The following is a 20,702-nucleotide window of genomic DNA, read 5'->3' as shown; positions in this document are numbered from 1 at the left end:
TGTATTGTGAGCCCAGACCAAATCGGGTTTATCCAAAATCGAGATACGCATGACAACGTCTGGAGACTGACAAACTTAATGGACTGGAGGAGCAGAACAAATCAATATTTCAGGATTGCATCATTTGGTGCCCATAAGGCATTCGACTCAATTGACTGGAGTTGCATTCAGCGGGTCCTAAGCTCATTTGGATTCAGACAGAAATTCACGTGGTGGCGACTGGCAAACTATTAAGCCCTGACCACACAAATCAAATGAATACAATGCTATCATCCCCACTGGCTACTTGGAGGAGGACACATGAGGGATGCCCCGTCTCGCCACTTACTTTTGCAAAGGCTATTGAGCCATTGGCATGCACCATTAGAACTAATGAGGCTATCTCGGGGATAGAATGCAGATTATTCCAACATGAAAAAGCTTTGTGCTGATGATGTATGGTTAATACTTAGTAATATCGTAACCTCCCTCCGGCGATGGCGGAACTTTGAATGTTTAAAGGGGTCTCTAGATTTACTAGGGATACATCACAAGGCCTGAATGTCTCAATTCCTCCAAAGGAGCTAGTGACACTTGATAAGATATATACTCAGTTTAGTGGAATAAAAACCCTATAGATTACTTGGCAATCCAGATACCACACCCATAGACTGCCTATTTGAGGCTATCATTTCCGCTCTATGTTGGGCATGCAAAGAGGACTTAGCATGCTGGAAACCATCAGGTGGTGTCCTGGAAGGGTAGGGTAACTGAGCTAAAATGAACCCTTGTCCTCAGAATGCTATATGCGTTCCGCACACTACCACTCAAAGTCCCCACCACCAACATGTTCAAAATGCTTCAGGAGAAAAGGCTGATGTTTGTGTGGGTGGGGGGCTGTGAATTTAGCATAAGATAATGCTCAGAAGCCTTAACATTGGGGGTTTGGAGGACCTTGACACAACAAAGTGTTTTCTAGCAGCCCAAATAGGACACTTGTCTGAATGGGAAGCTGAATCGGGGCATAACCTCTGGTGATATTGAGAAATCCAGCACAAAACAAACCCTAAAGCATTGGGACTCAGGTTTGAGGTTGATTGGGGTGGCCCCACGACTGGGCTTGCCATCACCAGTCCTAAATATTGCTGACTTTTCTCTAGGCTTGCCTAAATCCCAATTTGATGTCTTGGAAATGAAAGAGCAACTGACCCTTAGCACATTATTGTCTGAGAGCAAAGCCCTATTCTTTGAAAAATGTGAAGGAACATTTGGGGCGGACAAGCAGGAGAGTTTTTTGGTACATCCAGATGAGACAGTGGGTGTAACATAAACGGACCCTTAGGACAGGTACCCAAACTCGTCTAGGGCTACAACTAGTGCTTAAGAGGGCCTACAAAAGAAAGATTTCTAGGACATACAAAAGTACTTACTGACAGGCATCCATCCATACGTGAGAAAATCGAGCAATGAATTGGAGGTGCCCATCATACAGGAAACCCGGGAGAATATTTGGCAGAGTGCACAAAAGTCTTCCAGGTGTATTTCAGTCTGGGAGAATGTGTTCAAAACTTGCTGCACGTGGTACTTGGCGCCACATCGACTAAACAAAGTGGACGCAGGGTTCGACACATTGGAAATGTGGTATGGTGGGACACTTGGTGTAGATGCCCAGTGATAAATACTTTCTGGAAAGAAATCCTATCACACCTTAAAGAAATTACTGGTTGGTTACGGCTCATGGACACTTTTGGTGCTGGGCAATGTAGATCCCAATTCAGCTACCGGATGTCGGGTTCGAGGGTGACCTTGATTACCCAACCGCAACAAGCGGCAAGGTTAACGATAGCCAATCACTGGAAAGATCCTGCGATAGCGAACTGGTAGGTCAACGTCTAGGAGGTGCTAGCAATGGAGAAAATCACAGCACTAATGTTGGAAAAGTTCTTCGAATTCCTGAAAGTATGGTTGCTTTATATTGACTTTGTAAAAGAAAGGGAACGGCTGTATTTCAGACCTCTCCTACTAAGGCGCGTCTCACTGATCTGAGGCAATAAGGTTAACACTTTGTCGGGTGAAGAGAGTGATCACAAGCATTTACGATGGTAAATTACAAGAAAATGGGTAGTGGATGGTTACATTTAATCATGGTGAGGACCGGGAGGGCCTAGTCTGAAGCTTTTCATTTTTCCTTTAAGCTTACTGCTACTTGGAGTTAATTGGAAGTCAGCAATAAAATGGGTATGATATAGCACGTTTTACCTCTCTTGATGTTTCATTTGATTGTTAACTTTATATTCACTTCTGTATTGGTCACCAAAAAATGAGAAAATAATAAAAGAAATGGCTTGAATTTACAAAAGATTTCATTGCAAAATGTTATAGCCTGCTGGCACTCGGGGAGGATTTGGAAATATAAAATGAAATGACAGGAAGTCCTTCAAACCTGGTTAGATCTTGATCAGGGTGAGTTGTTGTTGTGCCTTCATCTGTGCCTGACTGTTGTGTTCAGCCAGTTGTGGTTCATCCATGAAGGCATGGATGAACCACAACTGGCTGAAGTTGAATGGAGACAGAGGTGCTGGTGGTGGGGTTCTCCTCCTGATTCTTAACTTTGGGTGTCCTTTTTCTGGTCCTCTTCTCTTGGCCCTCTCCCAGTCCCGACAGCCAAGGTGAGGAATTTGGCTGTCATTGTCTCCTTTTCACTTTCTGTGGAGGCACAGGTTGCTGCAGTCTGCCAGTCTGGCCATTTACACCCCAAATACTTAAGAAGGTGCTCCCGTTAATTTCTTCACACTTGTGCCCCCCTGTAGTTGCAGCCGTGGTGCTTGGTCGCCTAGATTACTGCAACTCAATATATCTGGCACAGCCTAAGGCCCTCATCCCGCGGCTTCAGCACCTACACAACATGGCTGCACGGTTAGCTACTGGCTCCCCATACAGGGCTCACATTTCGCCTGTGCTGCGATCCTTAAATTGTCTGCCAGTTACTTGGTGCATTTTTTCAAGTCTCTTCGTTTGTTGCACCGCGCTCTCCATGGCCAAGGGGCCGAATATCCTCTGTGGCCATTACGTTCCACTGCTGCTGTACTACTTGTTGTCCCTCTTTTCACCGTTCCCGCATGGGAGGCTGTGCTTTTTCAGTGGCATCAGCGCGGCTATGGAATAGTGTTCCGTTCACCTTGAAAAATTCCTCTAATCTAGTTTTTAGGAAAATGCTCAAAACAGATCTGTTTTAGTAACTTGTTGCAGGTGATTTTAATTTTCTTCTCTCTCCTCCAGCACCATGATACCTTTGGGTGACCGAGCGCATAACAAGTTTTAATAACATAACATTAATAACATAACATAATAGGTCATATTTATTTTCTCTTTCAGGTATTTACAAATGTATACTGACTCACAAGAAGTTGGGAATTACCAAAGAGCAGCTTGCAGGAAAAGTGTTGCCTCATCTTATTCCCCTCAGCATTGATAATAACCTTAATCTCAGTCAGGTATGGTATTAATTTGTACAAGGCTTTATAAACATGATTAATTAACAGTGTATTGCATTTTGAAATAAAGCTTAATTTTCTTGTTTTTCTTCCTAACTACCGTTAATGTTTCAGTCTCTGAAGAACGGGAGAAACATTCACCACATGTCTGTTACAAAAGACCAACATCTTATTGCTCATCTTTGAACACTTATACTTAAACTGCTTACACAAATGTGACTTTTTGTGAGTTTATTTTTATTCCGTTCTTGTCTCGTCTCCCGGTAATTGCTGCATGAGTGTCCTTAGGAGCCATAGAATGTGTCCCACACTGCCGGTCTATTCGCTCCCCTCCTGCTTGGTAACAGGATAGTGAGCAATTAAACAGGGCAGGAGCAACTTATTGGTTGCGTCCCTTTTCTTATCCCCAATCTGGATCACCAACACAGGAGCTGTGATAGGGTGACAGCTGTGTTAGGGTGACAATGAGGAAACGTTTAGTACATAACTGAGTCTGGTGCATGACAATGCAATCATAAGACCTATCCAATCCAGGAATAACAAGACATGTGTTTACCTGTGGTCCTGTTTTGTCTTCCATAAGGAAATCCTGTTCGTACCAAAAGATGGGTTCTAGGTACTAGAACTGCAGTAATGCAAAGTGGGGAGTCGAGTGTACTTAATTTGAGGACAAGGGTACTCTTTACTTGCTGTTCTGCATTAAAACGAAGCATATCTTAAACAGAGAGCTATATGCCTTTATGCACATGGATGGTTGCTCGGGTAGAGCAAAAAGAAAATACAAGGCACTCATATACCTGGAGTGAAGCATCGAGCAACTAACCCAGAACAAGGAATCAACAAAAAAAAATGAATCTTCGCAAAGACACCCTCCTTCTTACCAGACTAATTATCTAAGCTCGGTAACTAAATAAAGGAGCTGTTAGGATCTCCAAAATAGGTTGTTTGCGAGACGCCGTTTGCTTAGCTCCCAGTTCTTTTGTGTGTGCTGTCAGGATCACGTAGCATTTTCCGGTGGCCATCTTGGTAGAACACTAGCCATGCAATTATGGAAGAGGACATTGTCTCACCAGAAGGCCATGTGCAATTCTGGTAATCAAGCGTTAGTAGTACCGTAGTTAGAGTGAAAAGGATTGCGTGGAGCTGATGTAGGAAAAAAGATTGCGTGACGCAGGATGAACAAGACCCACAACGTTATGCTTTACCAGGGACCCCTGCTGAAACCCTGATAGCGGCAAGTCGCCATGGGCTGCCAAAACTTCCCAGGCAGTAAGGGTGAGGTTTGCACACAAGCCCTAGCAGTTCTTTATCACAAACCTGCATTGGTAATGCCAAACTAGACTCCACACTTCGCTGCTCCTTCCTTCCTTCCTTCCTTTCTCCTACTGGTCTTTTGGTCTTCCTTCTCCTCCTCTGACTTTACCCAAATAACCAACACTTCCTGTGGTCACTTTTTATTTCCCCTCCTCCTCTCTGTATTTTTTCTCTTTCTCTGTCAAATCTGTCACTAGCTTTCCCCCTCGACGACGTGATGATCAGTGAAGTTACAAGTAGCATGCTCAACCCTCCACAGTTCCTCTGCGCAGGTCTGCCGCGGAATAGCAGTGGCAGTCCATGGAGCTTAAGCCCTTGTTCATGTAGGGACCCTTTTTTTTTCTTTCACCCCTAAGGCATGTTCCCATGTTGTGAGGGTTTGTGACCCTACAGAAAGTCCCTGATGGTCTAGGGCACTCCTTGGAAGTTGCGTGTGCTCGCTTCCATCATTCGTCAGTACCGGGTTGTTCCTCTGATCACACCCCTGAGATGGTGTCTCTGCGCTGCTCTTTTTCCACTGATAGGCCAGTAGCGTATCATCAAAGCCTGTGGGACTGCCTGCTGCTTTTCTAGTCACAGCTTTTCCATGGATGGCGTGTGATACTCGACACATGCTCTCATTTCCTTGTTCCTATGCTGGCTCACTAGAAGGACAAAAACACTGGCAAGCATCTTGTCGAGACAAAAATGAACTGCTCAAAAATAGACTGGCACAGGGGTTGGGAGCAGTAATTGGTCCCCTCTCAACTGCCACTGTCCATCTCGGGGGTAGGAATGACTCCGAATCTCTCCCTAGTAAGTTTCTGAACCCCTGCTGAGAGAGGTTCTAACTCCCTCTACACAAGGCTAGGGTACAATAGGGAGGGAGAAAACTCACCACTGACCTTACTTTATAGCCATAAGGAGATGTACAGAAATCCATATATCAACTGGATCCAGTTGGAATGTCATCAGGCGACACTTCCTTCAAGTAATAATAGCATTGGCAAAGCTACCTGGTTTAGCTTTGTAAATGTAGAGGATTAGACATTTTGTAAACTCACCACAGGGCAAACTAGGCTTCTCTTTGCAAATCCAGACCTAATGCTTGTTATTGGAAATGTCATTGACGAGAGTTCACACAGCTTCCACTTCACAGTATTACCCAGATTGGCATGCTCCCTTTTTGCTCTTCAGCTTTCCTGGTGTTATAGATTCTCTGATCAGTACCGTCTTGCATGCTTCAGAAATCATCCATGTCTCAGGTACTTCTAAAAAAAAAAAAAAAACAGTTTGGATTATATGCTGATTTGCCCCTGTAAATCATGTTCTTCAGCATGGGGTTTAGCATGGATTCACATGCTCATGAATATTCCCCGTCCCCGGCTGGGAATCCCCAGTAAAAGAAAAAACAGTTTCACTTTCACTTACAAACTGTATTTTTCCTTTAAACCAATCGCTGTCCTCTGGGTCACACTGCCCCCATCCAATGACAGCCCTCTCCCTAGGCCCCTCCTCTGGAATCCATGTTCAGATTTTTACGCTTCAGTGTTGAGTCCTCGAGTTTGCTCTGCAAGCTACTTCTACGTTTTTTTTGTTTTCCATGGAAAAAGGTTCTATTTTTGTTCTGAAAGATCGCATGTGCTCTCTTCTCTATCTGCTGTCAGTGGGGATCCGTTGTCTGTGAATTTCAGCGCCCCTAGATGGTGAAGATCATTGGCGATTCCAGAAGGCCATTGGGCCTACTTCGTGTCCTCGGACCATGATGGAGGAGGAGGAGGAGAAGTAAGAGGAGGAGGAGGAGGAGGAGGAGGAGGTAATGTCCCTCTTCAAGCCCTACAGCAAGTGCGGGCTACGGAAAGGTGTTCCTTGAAGAAAGCACCTGCAATGCCTCTGTCTGCACCCAGACCATAAGGAGGTAGAGTGCAAGATATGCCTCGGCTTCTCCAAGACGACGCGGGACAGGCACAGGAGACTGGCAGTGTGACTGAACGCCAAGGCCTCTACCCCATGCTCCACGCAGGGTCATGCCTTACCCAGGACCAGCCGGTCCGAGGAGCGGTCTTCTAAATCCTTTGAGGGCGCCTCATCCGTGAAGGCCCAAGACAAGGCCATGAACCACAAGTCGGAGTCCACTGGGTTCGCCGCGGAAGCGGGTTCAAAGGTGTACGGGCCGAAATCAGCATCACCCTCTGCCTCCATTGCCAGCCGGCAATCGAGCTTCTCCTCAAAAATGAAATATTCTAACTCCGCTAACCTGCGGGAGAAGCCTGAGAAGCCACGGACAATAGAGGAGAAGAAGGCCGATCAGCCCAAGCAGACCCAATCAGCGCAGGATAAGACTTTGTCGACAATGGAGTTGGTGGCGACTGCTATCACGATGGCTAAGGGAGCTGACCCGGTCAAGGTAGCCCCTGCAGCTCAGAAGGTAACCCTGCCCCCAAGGGGCGATACCGCCACAGTGACTTTGGCAAAGTCTGCTGGCACCCCGCAGGAGTTTCGGAGGGGCGAGGAGGCGGGCGACAAGGACCAGGAGTCCTTGAACACAGTCCACGAGGACGTGGAAGAGGACGGCGGCGACAAGCCTAGTGTCCAGATACCGCCAGTTCAGCCGAGGGATGTCTCTCTGGACATTCTGTCAACCCTGCACACCTTGGTGTCAGAGATCCAGAAGATGATGCCACCAGGCCGGTTCCAGTGGTCCCCCAGACCCCTGTTCAGCCTCCAACCAGGAAGAGGAACCGTCATCCGACGCCCCCATTTCAGCCTCCACCGCCATGTCAGGCCCCTTCTCCCCCAGCGGACCCAGACAATGGGGACGGATACGGCCACGACTACCGACGACGACAAAGATATCGCTGCAATGGACGGCGAGTATCTGCATTTGGATGCGCCACCTAGGGTGTCCCCACTGGAAAAGATGGGGTCATTGTACTCCATGATCGCCAGTGCCTCCGAGCTATTCCAGCTTGTGCCTGAAGAAACCCAGGAAGGAAGGTTTCTTGTACCTGAAGCTCAAGGCCACGAGGAAGAGCATCATGGCAGTGCCCCTTCTAGACGATGTTTGGGAGGAGGGCCTGGCCCTCATGAACCCTTGCATGGCTCCGTCCAAACTGGATAGGCTGGAGAAAAAGTATTGGGTGCCGGACTCCACTCCCTAGTGTCTGAGGTCGTAACCATCGCCAGATTCGGTGGTATCGGCAGCCATGAGGAAACGGTCAGCTAACATGTCCTTGTCGTCTTCAGTTCTGTCGGGCGATAGGGTGGTGAGGCGTCTGCTCCAACATCGTATGGGGACAGGGTTTCAAAACCCTCCACACCAGGAGACAATCACTACAGACGTTTCCCTGGAAGGCTGTGGAGCTCACACTGGACGTCTATACGCCAAAGACCTGTGGCTGCTGGATGAGAAGGATCTCCATATCAACATGCTGGAGCTACGGGCAGTGTTCTGAGCCCTCAAGTCGTTTCTACCATCTCTGAAGGGTAAGGTGGTGAGGATCTTTACAGACAACACAGGGGCACTCAATCCCAAGCACTATCCAAGCAAGACTAGGAGTTGTGGCGCTTAGCCCTTGGACAAGAGATGTTCCTCGTCCCTTTTCACCTGGCAGGAGTCAAGAACACCATCGCAGACTCCCTCACCAGGGAATTGCCTGGGGACTGCAATGGCATTGTCGACTTTGAAGTGCTACGGCAACAAGTGGAAGCGTTTCGCTTCTTGGTGCCAGTCTCAGAAGATTACCCCTCCGAGGGTCACAACCCCGCAGATTTTTCCATACTTGATGTCCTTGGCCAAGGCCACAAAATGTGCACGCCTCTATCAAGGTACATCTGGCAACTATCTACCCCTACACCAGGTCTCCAGGAAGGTCTTCACTTTAGTCTCATCGACTAGTCAAGGAGCTCCTCAAAGGACTTTTTTGATCTTTACCGCCGGTGGGTGAGGGCCCCTCCCATGCTTGGGAACTCAACGTGGTGCTGACGAGGCTCATGGGGGGGGGGCCTTCAAGCCTATGCATCAGGCTCCACTCAAGTTCCTCTCATGGAAAACTGCTTTCCTTGTGGCCATCACCCCTGCCAGGAGGGTAGGTGAGATCCAGGCCCTATGCTGCAAGCAACCATACCTGACTTTCCAAGAATCAAGGGAGTGGTGCTGCGGATGCGCCCCTCTTTTATGCCATAAGTTCAGTCGGAGTTCCACCACAACAAGCCTTCGGTATTGCCTGTTTATTTCCCAAAGCCTTCATCAGCGGCTGAAAGGGCCTTGCACTCGCTGGACGTTGCTCGTGCCTAGTGTTCTACGTGACACGCACAAAGAGTTTTCGGAAGACTTCTCAACTGTTTGTGAACTTTGCTCCTGTGGACCCTGGGAAGCCCTTGTCCAAGGCTTCTGGTTGAAGGTGGCTCTCCGGCTGCCTCATGCACTGTCATCGGGTTGGCGAACCGACCGCTGCCCGGCCATCTGAGAGCCCACTTCACCAGAGAAATCGCTGCAACAACGGCGTTCCCATCTGGTGTGCCCCTGCTGGACATCTGCAGGGCTGCTACGTGGAGGTCCATGCACACTTTCACAAAGTTCTACTGTGTCGATAGGGATTCCAGGGAGGAGTACAGAGTCGGACAAGCAGTGCTACGCAGCCTGTTCGCTTGAGGTGAGTCTGTTCCATAGGTCAGAGCAGTTGCTTCTGTTGAGCCTTGCCTCCTCCCATGGTTGTGTAATGTTATACTGCTATGTATTCATTATTCATGAGCATGTGAATCCGTGCCAGACCCCATACTGGAGAAGGAACAAGTTACTTACCTGTAACTATTGTTCTCCAGCATGGGTCTGGCATGGATTCACATGCAAACCCTCCGTCCGTCCTCTCTGTGGGTCTTCTTGGTCATACTGCCACTTTACATGCTTACCAAATCTGAAGATGGCTGCCAGAGGAAGGGCTTAGGGAGGGGGCAGTCATTGGATGGGGGGCAGTATGACCCAGAGTACAGTGATTGGTTTAAAAGAGAAATGCAGTTTGTAAGTGAAAGTGAAACCGTTTTTTCTTTTACCGAAGATTCCCAGCCTGACGACTGGGAAAATTCATGAGTATGTGAATCCATGCCAGACCCATGCTGGAGAACAATTATTACAGGTAAGTAACTTAAACCTTTCATAGCAACTGATTCAGCAGGCATCCATTTGAAGAGAACAGTAGAACTGTCTAACATTGACACATTGAAGATCGTGTTAGCAATTGTGCAGATCCTGGAGACCCTCACGCAAAGGAAATTGCATATCACAAGGTATGTTGGAACACGCATGTAGTGAATTTCTTAAGGCGCATGCCTACACGAAGTGGAAAGATGTTGAATTTGTATCTTCAATGAGTGATGTCCTCGTTGAAGGCAATGTAACAACAATGGGTGAAATTTAAAAGCTTTACAGGAAAATTGCAGCGAATAAAGGTTTAGAAGGACGACGGATGAAAACAAGAAAACAAAAAGGTTTCATAGAAAAAGAGCTTAAATGTATTGGCATTATTTGTAGTAATCTCCAAAGGGAAAATTAACCACGACGACTCTCAATGAAAGTAACAGCAGATGTTGCACTCATGCAGAAGAAGAATTTGAGGATGTTGAGAAAAAGATGAGAGCCCTTCTTGAAGCATCTTCGATTTTACTGAGAGCTGTACTAACTTCTGAAAAATGGAAATTGACTGGAAGTTTTGAAGAAGTGAATTTAGCAGATGTTGTTCCAAATGAAGTTCTTTTTTTGCAAGTGGTGCTGTCATGAACAGATGGATATGAAAACTAATTCAGAAAAGTGGGATACCACTGTAATGAACAAGGCACAGATCACGTCAAGTTTCCTACATAAGCACTTCTACCACACATCATACCTCTGAAATGCCATTGCAATTGGCAGTTGGGCTCGCAATCGGTTACCCTATTCTATATGAAAGGATCTTTTTTAAAGGTTTTGGGAGGAAAAGACTACTTTGACCGGTTTTCTTTTGATCGGAAAACCGGCATTGTAAAGATCTTTTTCTCTTGGGACCTTTAAAATGCAGTTTTCCCTTTTTTTTCTTTTTTAATATTTAGGGGGTTTCACCACCCGAAACTCCCATTTTTCCTCCCCGCCTTCCACCCTCTGCTGTGGGATTTCAGCCCCCACCCTTGGGATTTCACCCGCAGCCCCCACCCCCTAAACCAAAACACATACATACTACACACACACTTACCCCTTTTCCTCGCCCTCCTCTTCCCGCAGAGCCTGTCAGCCCCTGCGCGCAGTCATGTGTGGCAGGGGCGTGACAGTTCAATTCAGAAAGACTGCTCTGTGCAGTCACAGGGCAGTCTTTCTAAATTGACCTTTCCGTGAAAAGATCTTTAACAAGATCTTTTCACTGGGAACGAGTTATCCGCAGCAAATTCATCTTTCATGGCATGGAAGTTTCTATAGTTTACACCAGAGTACTTCGGTTTGAGACACAGATAGCCACAGAGGTAATAAGATGCATGGATGAGTGTGGAGTGTAGTTGGGGTCAGAGGCAGATTTGTCTATTGTGATGCTGACAACATTGACTTCCTCAAGGATGCTCCGTATAGTAAAGAAACTTTGCACGGTACAGTTATGGTGGTCTATCAGGAGTAGGAGTTATCGGATGTCCTAAGCCCAATTGAAATATTAGAACCATCATCACTTTGATCACTGCAGAAGATTCCTCAGTCCCTCTGTCATGATCACTGCTTCCAAGGAGCCAGGACCAGCCCAACGTCCTTGGAAGCAGGCCCCTAACCCTAATCCTAGGCACCAGCCGGTCCCCACGGGGACCTTTTGGACCTTGTCCTGGCGCCGGTGGCACCAGGCTCATCAGAATCATCGGTCCCGGCACTGGAAGCGCCAGGCTCATAATATGTGTGCAGATGTTTGGGTGGACTTACCTGCAGCAGACCATGCTGCTTACTTACCAGCCACTTAGAAGTCCTCTGTAAACAGGAACTACTTTCTTACCTGGGTGGGGCAGCTCCATTCCCTGGATTCAGCATGGGGAAAGCTTCTGGAACTAGAACTCTTTTCTTACCTAGGCGGGGCCGTGGAGGAAGACGCCTCATCACTCCAAGGCTATTTAAGCCACACCCGATGGATGAAACGTGCTTCGCGTTATTCTGCATCTGCAGCAGAACGCTCACCGAGTCTGTTCCAGCCTTTCTTCCTCAATCTGCAAGAATCATACTCACCATTCCTGTATCCAGTCGACAGCAGCATCTGCAGAGACAAGAAACAGCAGGTTAGCAAGGCAGTCTTAACTCGCAGTGCTTACTCACCTGATCCATCGGCTGCGGTCATTTCGGCACGCTGTACTTTCGCCTGTGAAGACAAAAGCATTGTTATTACTTACCGGCACTCCGTGAACTCTGGAATTCTTCACGCTGCATCGCCACCTGCGGAGATAAAAGCATCGTATTTACTTACGGGCCTTCCGCGGACTCCGGCGCTGCAAACAAGCTTCTGAAAGAAAAAAGAAGAGCCATTAGACAGATATTTACTTACGCCCATCGCGCTCTTCACAATAGAGCGCCTGTAAATACTCCGGTGCCTCTTCAGCACGAACTACGCTGCAAGGGAAAGAACAGCTAGAGTGCTTGCATTTACTCACGCATTTCCAGGCACTTTATTTCATCTTCCTCACGAGTCCTGCAAGCAAAAGGGGAGAAAAGCATCATACGAAGTCCTGTTCAATGTTAACGTGCCTTGCACCTAAAGACTCTAAAGACTATAAAGACTAAAAGGGTGTCTGGAAACTCACCGCTCGTGCGATTAACGATGGTAAAGGTCCTCTGAGTCCAAGAGGCCTATGTTTCACCAGTGAAGGAACTGGCAACAGCGCCCTGCATCAGACGCAGATGGAGAGTCCAGCATTCACCTATCTAAGGTGAGCACGTTGACCTGGGGGCTCTACGGAGAAGCTTGGGAGAGAGAGGAAGAGAGACATTAAACAACCCAGACCATTAACCCCTATATTCTTTCATCTGCAGAAACCTCACCCTACGAGTTCGTCACACAGTGCGAAGAGGTTCGACCCCAGAAGCCCATCGAGTCCTGCACATCACCTTTCGAGTCACAGACACCTTCCTGCCACGACCTGCGCCTCCGTGGGAATCAGGTGAGCGTTACACCCTCTCTGATATCATGTCTTGCAACATACTCGAAGGCTGTAGACCACAGAATCCTGAGAGCAGTCAAATCACTGTTTATAGAGAGTAATAAGGTTATTTTAGATTCCAACAGTCTTTTAGACCTACTTTGGATGATGGCAGTGTGAAGATACCGGTGGGGGGTGTCTGTACTTCTGCTCTCTATATGGTAGAGGAGAGGCACAGAGGACCCCAGTCAAGATTCTCAAGCGGTAGCAATGGACGAGCAATCAAGGCCTAGCTTCTCAGGAGGTGATGCAGGCTGGTTCTTAAGTACAGTGTAGTCCCCGAACCCCCACAAAGGAGTGTCCACACACTGTATTACTGAAAACAGTCTTTATATAATTAATATTCAAAGGTATGTACACGATCACAATAACGCACTTTGTACTCGGAAATCAACAATGATAAATATATACAATTCTAAAGTGGTACCACCAAGGTTATCGAATCTCATTAAAGTGCATCAACTGTACGGTTAAAATGTCACACAGATCAATAACGAGGAAACCAGCAATAGAGATAAAAAGGAGTGTAAGATGGTTGAAACAATAGGAAGAATGCTGGCCTATACCGATAGACACAGTTCTGTGTGGAGATCCCCCCACCTGGGCAATCTGTAAAATAAAGATATATAGCACAAACCCAGCCCATATATTGTTCAATAGCCCTATTTCCTCCTATTAAGGTTTTACCCCCCCAATGTACCTGGTGGAGTAGAGTTCTTCGAAGACGCGTCAAAGGATCCTTCTTGAGTGACTCCCTTTAAAGCAGGAGCCACGGATCGTTGAGAGGCGTCGAAGATGGTGAACTTGTCGACGGCGGCGATGAGAAGTTCAAGGGTGCCGAGACCCTGATGTTGATCCCGGCGGTGCTCGTCAGCGACGTCCTGCGAGGAGGAGGTGTGCGGGGCACCTCGGCAATAGATTGTTCAGGACCGCAAAGAGTTTCAGAAGAGCTGTGGCCCAACGAGGACGTTGAGTCAAAGTCTTTGGGGCCTTTAAGTGGCGGGAAACCCACCAGCGGATTCTCCTCGGCGCGTTGGTCGTCCTCGACTTTATCCGGCAGGACAAAGCGGTCAACGTTGCGGACAAGGGAGTCCTTGGATTCAAATGTTCTTAGGCAAAGGAGCGGGCGGCTCCGGTCGTCAGCGGCATGGTGTCAAGTGGTCCCCACGGCTGGGCAACACAACTTCGAAGGGCCTCCAGCGGTTACACAAACCTGCGAACCCTGGTCGACGGCGATGGACTTCGACGGCGGCGAAGTCCGGGTGCTTCACTTCGATCTCTTCAGCGGTCTCCGTCTCCGGTCGGCAGCCTTTCGAAGGTCTGACGTCCAGGGAGCTCTGGCGAAGGTTTAGCGGTTCTCGATGGTCCCTCGGAGCACGGGAAGAGGGCGCTTACCAGGTCCTCTCTCGGATCAGTCTTCGACGGATTCGGCAGCTTTCAGATCGGTCGAAGCAAATGCAACAGCAAGTCTTCTTCATCCAGCTGGGCGTCGAGGATCAGCAGTTCCAGTTACTCTTCAAGTGTAGACACAGCTTCTGAACAATTTCCAGTGGTGAGAGGTCCCCAGATATACTATTCTGTCTCTCATCCACACTGCTGGGTCACTCTCAGCAGCCAATCATACAGAAGGGCATTCATGCAGTCAGTCAGCCAATCAGGCACACAGTGCATTCAGGCCATCCTCCTCCCTCTTAGACACTCACAACAAGGAATGTGGATTGGGACGAGTACCCAGCCATTCAACACTACACACTGCATTCAGGCTGTCTCAGTCTTTGTCTCTCATACCAGAAACCAGACAGCCACAACAAGAAGTGCATATTGGTCACACATTCCATTCACCCAGGTCCCACCCACAGGGCGTACCCACAACATACAGTCACTGGGAAGGCTCCAGTCAGTCTGGACTGGACTTCACAACAACACCATATATGGAACTTCCACCCAACAGCCAGTCATGGGGAAGGGACAGAGTCAGGGCTTCCCAGGACTTTGGGAAAACAAGGTAATAGGTAATAGAAAGCAAGAGGCCACAGGGGCTAAATTGTTTTCCATCAGGAATCAACTGATTCCAATGGCAGGGCCTGGGGATCCCAAAATGGAGGATACTTAGCGCACCTGTCAAAGTCAGCATGGAGCTGCCACCAGCCCATACCCTGCTCTGCAGGCCACCCACAGGTGTCCAAAAACATACACTATGGGCACAGGGTTGTAACCCCCACCACTCCCATGGGTGTCGTAAGGGTATCCCACGGGTCTGTTCACCAAACCAAAAGAGAGAGAGCTGCACCGCCAGGTGTCCCACATGAACTCCTGCGCGGAAAATGCAACAGAACACACGATAAAAAGGCAGTAAAGGACAAGGATATGGAGGCTCTGTCCCTCCGATGCATTTCCAGCATTACAGGCGGAAGTTTTGTCGTTGAGTGATTTTCAACAAGGTTTCAATGAAGAGTTGCTGGATACACCTTGTAATCGCACTGAAGAAGCCAAGACTGATAAATGTGGGAAAGAGCTGGAACCACTCACTACAGTTCCGACTTGGCAGGCATACATCACTGTGAGAAGTGATACTCCAACTAAAGAAACTAGAGTCTGTGTACTGCCAATCATAGATGTCAGCCCAAAAGGCACACAAACACAGCTCACATTCATGAAGAATTTGGAGAAAATAACATCTGTTGTCACCCCAGAATCACAAACAATCCTAACATTGGATCGTGGCCTTTACAACCCCTTTTTAAAATTAGCTATATCTAGAAAAGACAAAGAACTGGTGTTAGGACAGTTTTTCTGAAGTCCAGTTAAGGGCCTAGTAAAACCATTCAACTGAGGCAGTACAAGACTCCACTCTTAGTATAAGACTGTACCACCCGAGTACATGGTAGCGTAGGCAGAGCAGCCAGGCTTATTTTAGGAGGGAGAGAGGGCAGTAGATACAGTACAAGTGAAAACTGTAATACAAATGATCCAAAGAAACACTGAAACACTATGTATTATAAAAATAAAGGATTTATTTAAATACAAGTAGGCCCAGATAAATCTAGGGGTTAAGTAAATTCTGAAACATTATATGAAATCACAATATAAAACACAATACTATACTTGAAAGTACACAGACCCAAGTATATACCTTATTTGGAACACCTAACAGTAGTTCTAGGGAAGTCAAAACCTTGTTATACACATTTAGTATAGGCCAAGCCTATTCTTTGGGAGTAAAAGACCAATGGTTACTTTTAGATTACTTTTGGTAATACAAGGACAGTAGGCCCTTCCAGTTGTACAGTGACTCTTGGAGCAAATCACATACAGTCAACTGGACAATATACTTTTGGTGAATAGTGAAACACTTATTCTAGGTGCAGTAAAAACCTATAACTACTTTTGTCATAACACACAGTTATACCAGGTGAGCAAAACCTAATGGATGTAATATACAATTACAGATGCTTTGGAAATCAGGGAGCCCCAGATTGAGGTAAGCAATAACTCTTGTAACTTGTTTTGGATGGCACACAGCTAACACAAGGTAAGTAAAACCCACTTACTTTAACTTCACAATGAAGGGGAAAGTAAAACCCAATGTCACACTTTACTGAATAGATATTCTAGGTAGGCAACAACCTAATGTAGACTTATTAAAGACAGGCTAGCAGCAAGTCAGGGGAAGCAAGACCCAGTTGGGGGACACTCATACAGTTATCCTAACAGGACTAACCTGGTGATAACAACAGTTGGAGGACACTCATACAATTACCCTTCAGGAATAATCTGGTGAAACCAACACATTACTTTTGTAAAGAGGCACAACCTAATCACAGAAGACTAAAATATCCTCACATCTACTTTCTTTTAGACTGGCAAAACAGTGGCTAAGGAAGGAAAGATGTTAACCATACTTTTAAGAATAGTGCATCACACATCCAAGATCAGTAAGAACTTTTGTAACTGTTCACTCTTAGAATTACAGTTACCAACCAACTCTTTACAAGTAAGTAAAAACACTTGATTTCTTTTCTAGGCAGAAGTCCCAATCCCTTCAAAGTCTTTTCCCTTAGAGCATGAGTGTTCTCAGTGGCAGAAGGGGGTCACTAGGACTAGTGACCAACAGGCAGTGTTAGAATGAGTTCTTTAGGAGCAAAAGTCAGAGTTTCCTTAGGAAAACTGGGCAGACAAGTGAGTACTTTACTTCTAGGGTTAGAAGAGGGTCCAGGGGCTTCACAAAAGACACCCCAGCAGGATTCTAGAAGTGGGACTGGGTGTACTGGACGAGGGACCTCCCAATCACAGAAAACACCCTGAGACTACACAGAAATCCCAACAGGGTTAAGGTAAGTATATACCCAAGCCAACACAGTACCTCAGCACTGAAGAAGAGATTGCAGCAGGAGAACTTCAGGGACTGCAGCCAAATACCCGGTCACTGGATTCCTTGTCCTGGAGACTGAACACAAGACCTCAGAAGGGACTTTGCAGCAGGGATCGATGAAGAAGGCTCTAGGCAAGATTTCTCTCGCGGCTGAATGCGGTTCTGCGGGTTTGGCGCCTTTTCAAGGAGCACAGAAGAAGACAGAAAATCGTGGTTGAATTCTCGTCGTTTAAAAGGTCCAGCACTCTTGTGAGGGGACTTTTTGGACTCGATTCGTGTCTCTGGAGATAGACCAAGATGCCCACAAAGTTTCAGCGAGATTCGGAATTCGGAAGACCGTGCACCGCACAGTGGCAGGAGGTCCTAGGGTATTGGGGTATTGCAAGAACTCAAGGTCGCAGCAACCCGTGGGATGGCTCAAAATGCAGGTCGTCTTGAGTCTAGTGGGTCTTACCAGGCTCTGGGTTCGGGTCGTCGTTTTCAGAGACCCCAGGTCGATCGGAAGGAAGGGCTGCAGCAGGCTCCGGTTACAAAGCAGGCTCTCCGGCCGCTGGAAATCATTCCCGCCGCTTTTCCTTCGTCATCCTCTTCGGTTTTCGGTTCCAGTGGTCGACATGACTTCAGCTTCCAGGTTTCCAGTATTTATCAGGAACTGCAACACAACCTCTGCATTCTCTCCCCGCATTTTACAAGAAAGGGGCGTTTGGCTGTCCAATCAGGACAGCCAACCCCCCACTGGGATATGGCCCAGTTGAAGGAAGACCTAAGACAAAGGAGGGGGAGGTTTGGGACCCCTCCCCCACTTCCTGTGCTTACAGACTGACTGGAGCCTGGGCGGGGTGTCCAGGGGACTCCCGCCAAAGACAAAACTCAGACAAAGGATTTTCCCACCCTGGATGTCAGGGGAAGGGACAAGAAACGACAAGAAACACTAAAATGGCAGAAAAAGAAGACAGGGGCCATTTTGGTAAAAATGAGCACCCTTAGGTGCCTTTACTGCAGCTGTGATTACAGCACGCAGTAAAGGTGCACCAAATTAGTAAAAGGTATCACTGCCACCAGCCATTAAAGGTAAGCTTGTCACTGTAACAGAATTGTTACAGTCAGTTTAAATGTGAAAGGGGATACATTGTATCTCCCCAGCACTCCACATAAGGTGGGGTGTGCTGGTTTCACAGAAGTAAATGTAAAACGGATCCAAAGATCCTTTCTACCCTTGGGAACTGTAGTTCACTCAAGGTTAGCACAAGAAAGTTAAAGGGGGAGCCCCTAGGGCAACCCAGCAACAACAGGCACTTATTGCCAATAAGTTGTTAGACATGATAACTTTAAAAAGACACTATGGAGTCTTAAAAATGACACCCATAAAAAGAGTTAAAGACAGGTGAGTGTGGAAAAAGGTTCCCACTCACTGAGGTATTAATGGAAAATATCTCACTAGAAAAGCAAAAAGTTCTGGAGTTGAACCAGGCAAGGAAGATTTACCAGCCCTGTGGAAATCTTACCTAACAACTGGATGCTTAGACTAGATGACATATAATAATTTGATGCTCCAGGCTATTGGTTCTTTCTTGCATGGTACAGGCATTGAGGCCGCCTTAACTGTATTTCATGATGCAAATGTTGTCGAAGAGTCTTTCAGGCAAGAGCGTAAAGAAAGCAGTTGAAGAACACACATTACTAAGGCTTGTACTTTTCAAATGTATCATCAATGAATTCTACAAAGAGCATGTTGAATTCAAGGAAGGGATGGAAACTGAGTTTAATAAGCTATTTAAAAGTTTACAAGTGGACGATTCCCAAGAAACAAAATGAGTCCATAATTACATTGTGACAATTCTGACAAATTTGAATGTGATGGGCAAAATGGAAGCATTTGAGGCTAAACAATCTCAAGAAAAAACAACACTCTACATTGCTCTACATTCAAATGGTGGACACAATGATTTTATTTATTAGATCCGTCCAAACTTCTAACTGAGATTTACACCTTGCATGACTTGAAGAGTTTAAGTACTTTTTCGCACTCGATTTGATAAACTACGCAAGTATGATTGCATGGTACTTGAAAGCAAACCGTATGGAGTGAGTTTCAGAAAGTGAATTGGGTAGTAAGCAAGACAAAAGTACCCTTCCGTGCTTTAGGGTCAGATGAAGCTCTGTAAAATCAAAACAGTTCAATTAAAGTACATGGTGGTATGGTTAATATTACTCAAAAGAAACAGGCTCTCGCATGATTCCTTTTAAAATCTTCCGAGCTGTCAACGCTGTCTACAGAAGCAAATAAATGTGTAGGAATCGTAAGATTATGAACGGTCAAAACATCAACACCTAACAGCATCCAAAGCAACACGTCAAAAGGGATATGCACAACAGAGCTACAACTTGGTCATGATATTGACTAATTCTGTGAATTATGATGAAAAAGAACTGAACATCTCATCAAAGGCAGTTTTTGATTAACAAATTCAGAAAGACACACCAAGAATGACAGGAAAAGCTTGCCAAATGTACAACTGCTTTAAAGAAGACTGGATTGATTCAGACAGTTGTAGCCTGTGTGCACCAATGAAGCAAGAGAACCATGAGCTGTATGAAAGTGCACAGAAAGCTGTTAGGACAAAAGTATTAAACGCCATAGTTCAGTTGAAGGCAGATCGTTCTTTGTTCATATGTCTGCTGATTGCTTCACAAAGTCGAACTGACATTGATCTACAGGAGTGCTTCAGTACGAATTCTCTGCAGTACCTCTTTCAATGTTCAACTTAGATGGTACAATCATATTAGCTGCAAACAAAAGCAAGCTGACATTACTGGAAGAGGAGCAACATACAGAGGTTTATAACAACATGGCAGGTCTCGTCATTTGTTACTGAGGACAGATTATCTGTCCAGAGCAAGGTTACTGAGGACAGATTGTCTGCCCAGAGCAAACATATTCAGCAGTTGTCCTAGACGGAATGGCAGAATTGTAAGCACTGAAGAAACCGTCATATGTGAAGACATGCCATTACCTTGCAATTGAATTCAACAAGAAAATAGAACCTTGGCTGCTCAAGTATGATGACTCATTTAGTATTTGATACCTACCTAGAAAATTCACTCGAGCTCCATGTGAAGAGAAAGCAGGAAAAGCAACACCCCTTGAGTACAAAATCACAAATTCTCCAAATATTTAAAGTGTTTCCATGAGAACCTTCCTGTTGCATTCTAAAATTAAAGATCAGTTAACAGCTTACCTCTCAAATAAAACAATTATGTATGTACAGATGATGATGATCTAAAGAAGCCTGGTAGCCAGTTGGAGAAATGGAGCGAAGTCATCGAATGGAAATTACGCTGGCGACATTGAAAGCACACATGAGGAGGCAGAC

The 20,702-nt window shown here is 46.4% G+C and overlaps 1 protein-coding gene across 2 annotated transcripts in view; it reads left to right on the top strand.

Annotated features, from left to right (window-relative positions):
- SCYL2 (SCY1 like pseudokinase 2) overlaps nucleotides 1–20,702 on the top strand; it is a 1,629,773-nt gene that overhangs the window by 1,222,222 nt on the left and 386,849 nt on the right. For both annotated transcript variants that reach the window (XM_069629360.1, XM_069629361.1), the window contains exon 13: nucleotides 3,355–3,473. In XM_069629360.1, coding sequence (XP_069485461.1) covers nucleotides 3,355–3,473 — 119 coding nt within the window. The remainder of the gene's footprint in view (nucleotides 1–3,354; nucleotides 3,474–20,702) is intronic.

Source organism: Ambystoma mexicanum, chromosome 12 (genome assembly GCF_040938575.1).
Source record: "Ambystoma mexicanum isolate Mex_15411 chromosome 12, UKY_AmexF1_1, whole genome shotgun sequence".
NCBI lineage: Eukaryota > Metazoa > Chordata > Amphibia > Caudata > Ambystomatidae > Ambystoma > Ambystoma mexicanum.
The sequence above is the reverse complement of the archived record's forward strand: the minus strand, read 5'-3'. Positions and strand labels throughout refer to the sequence as shown.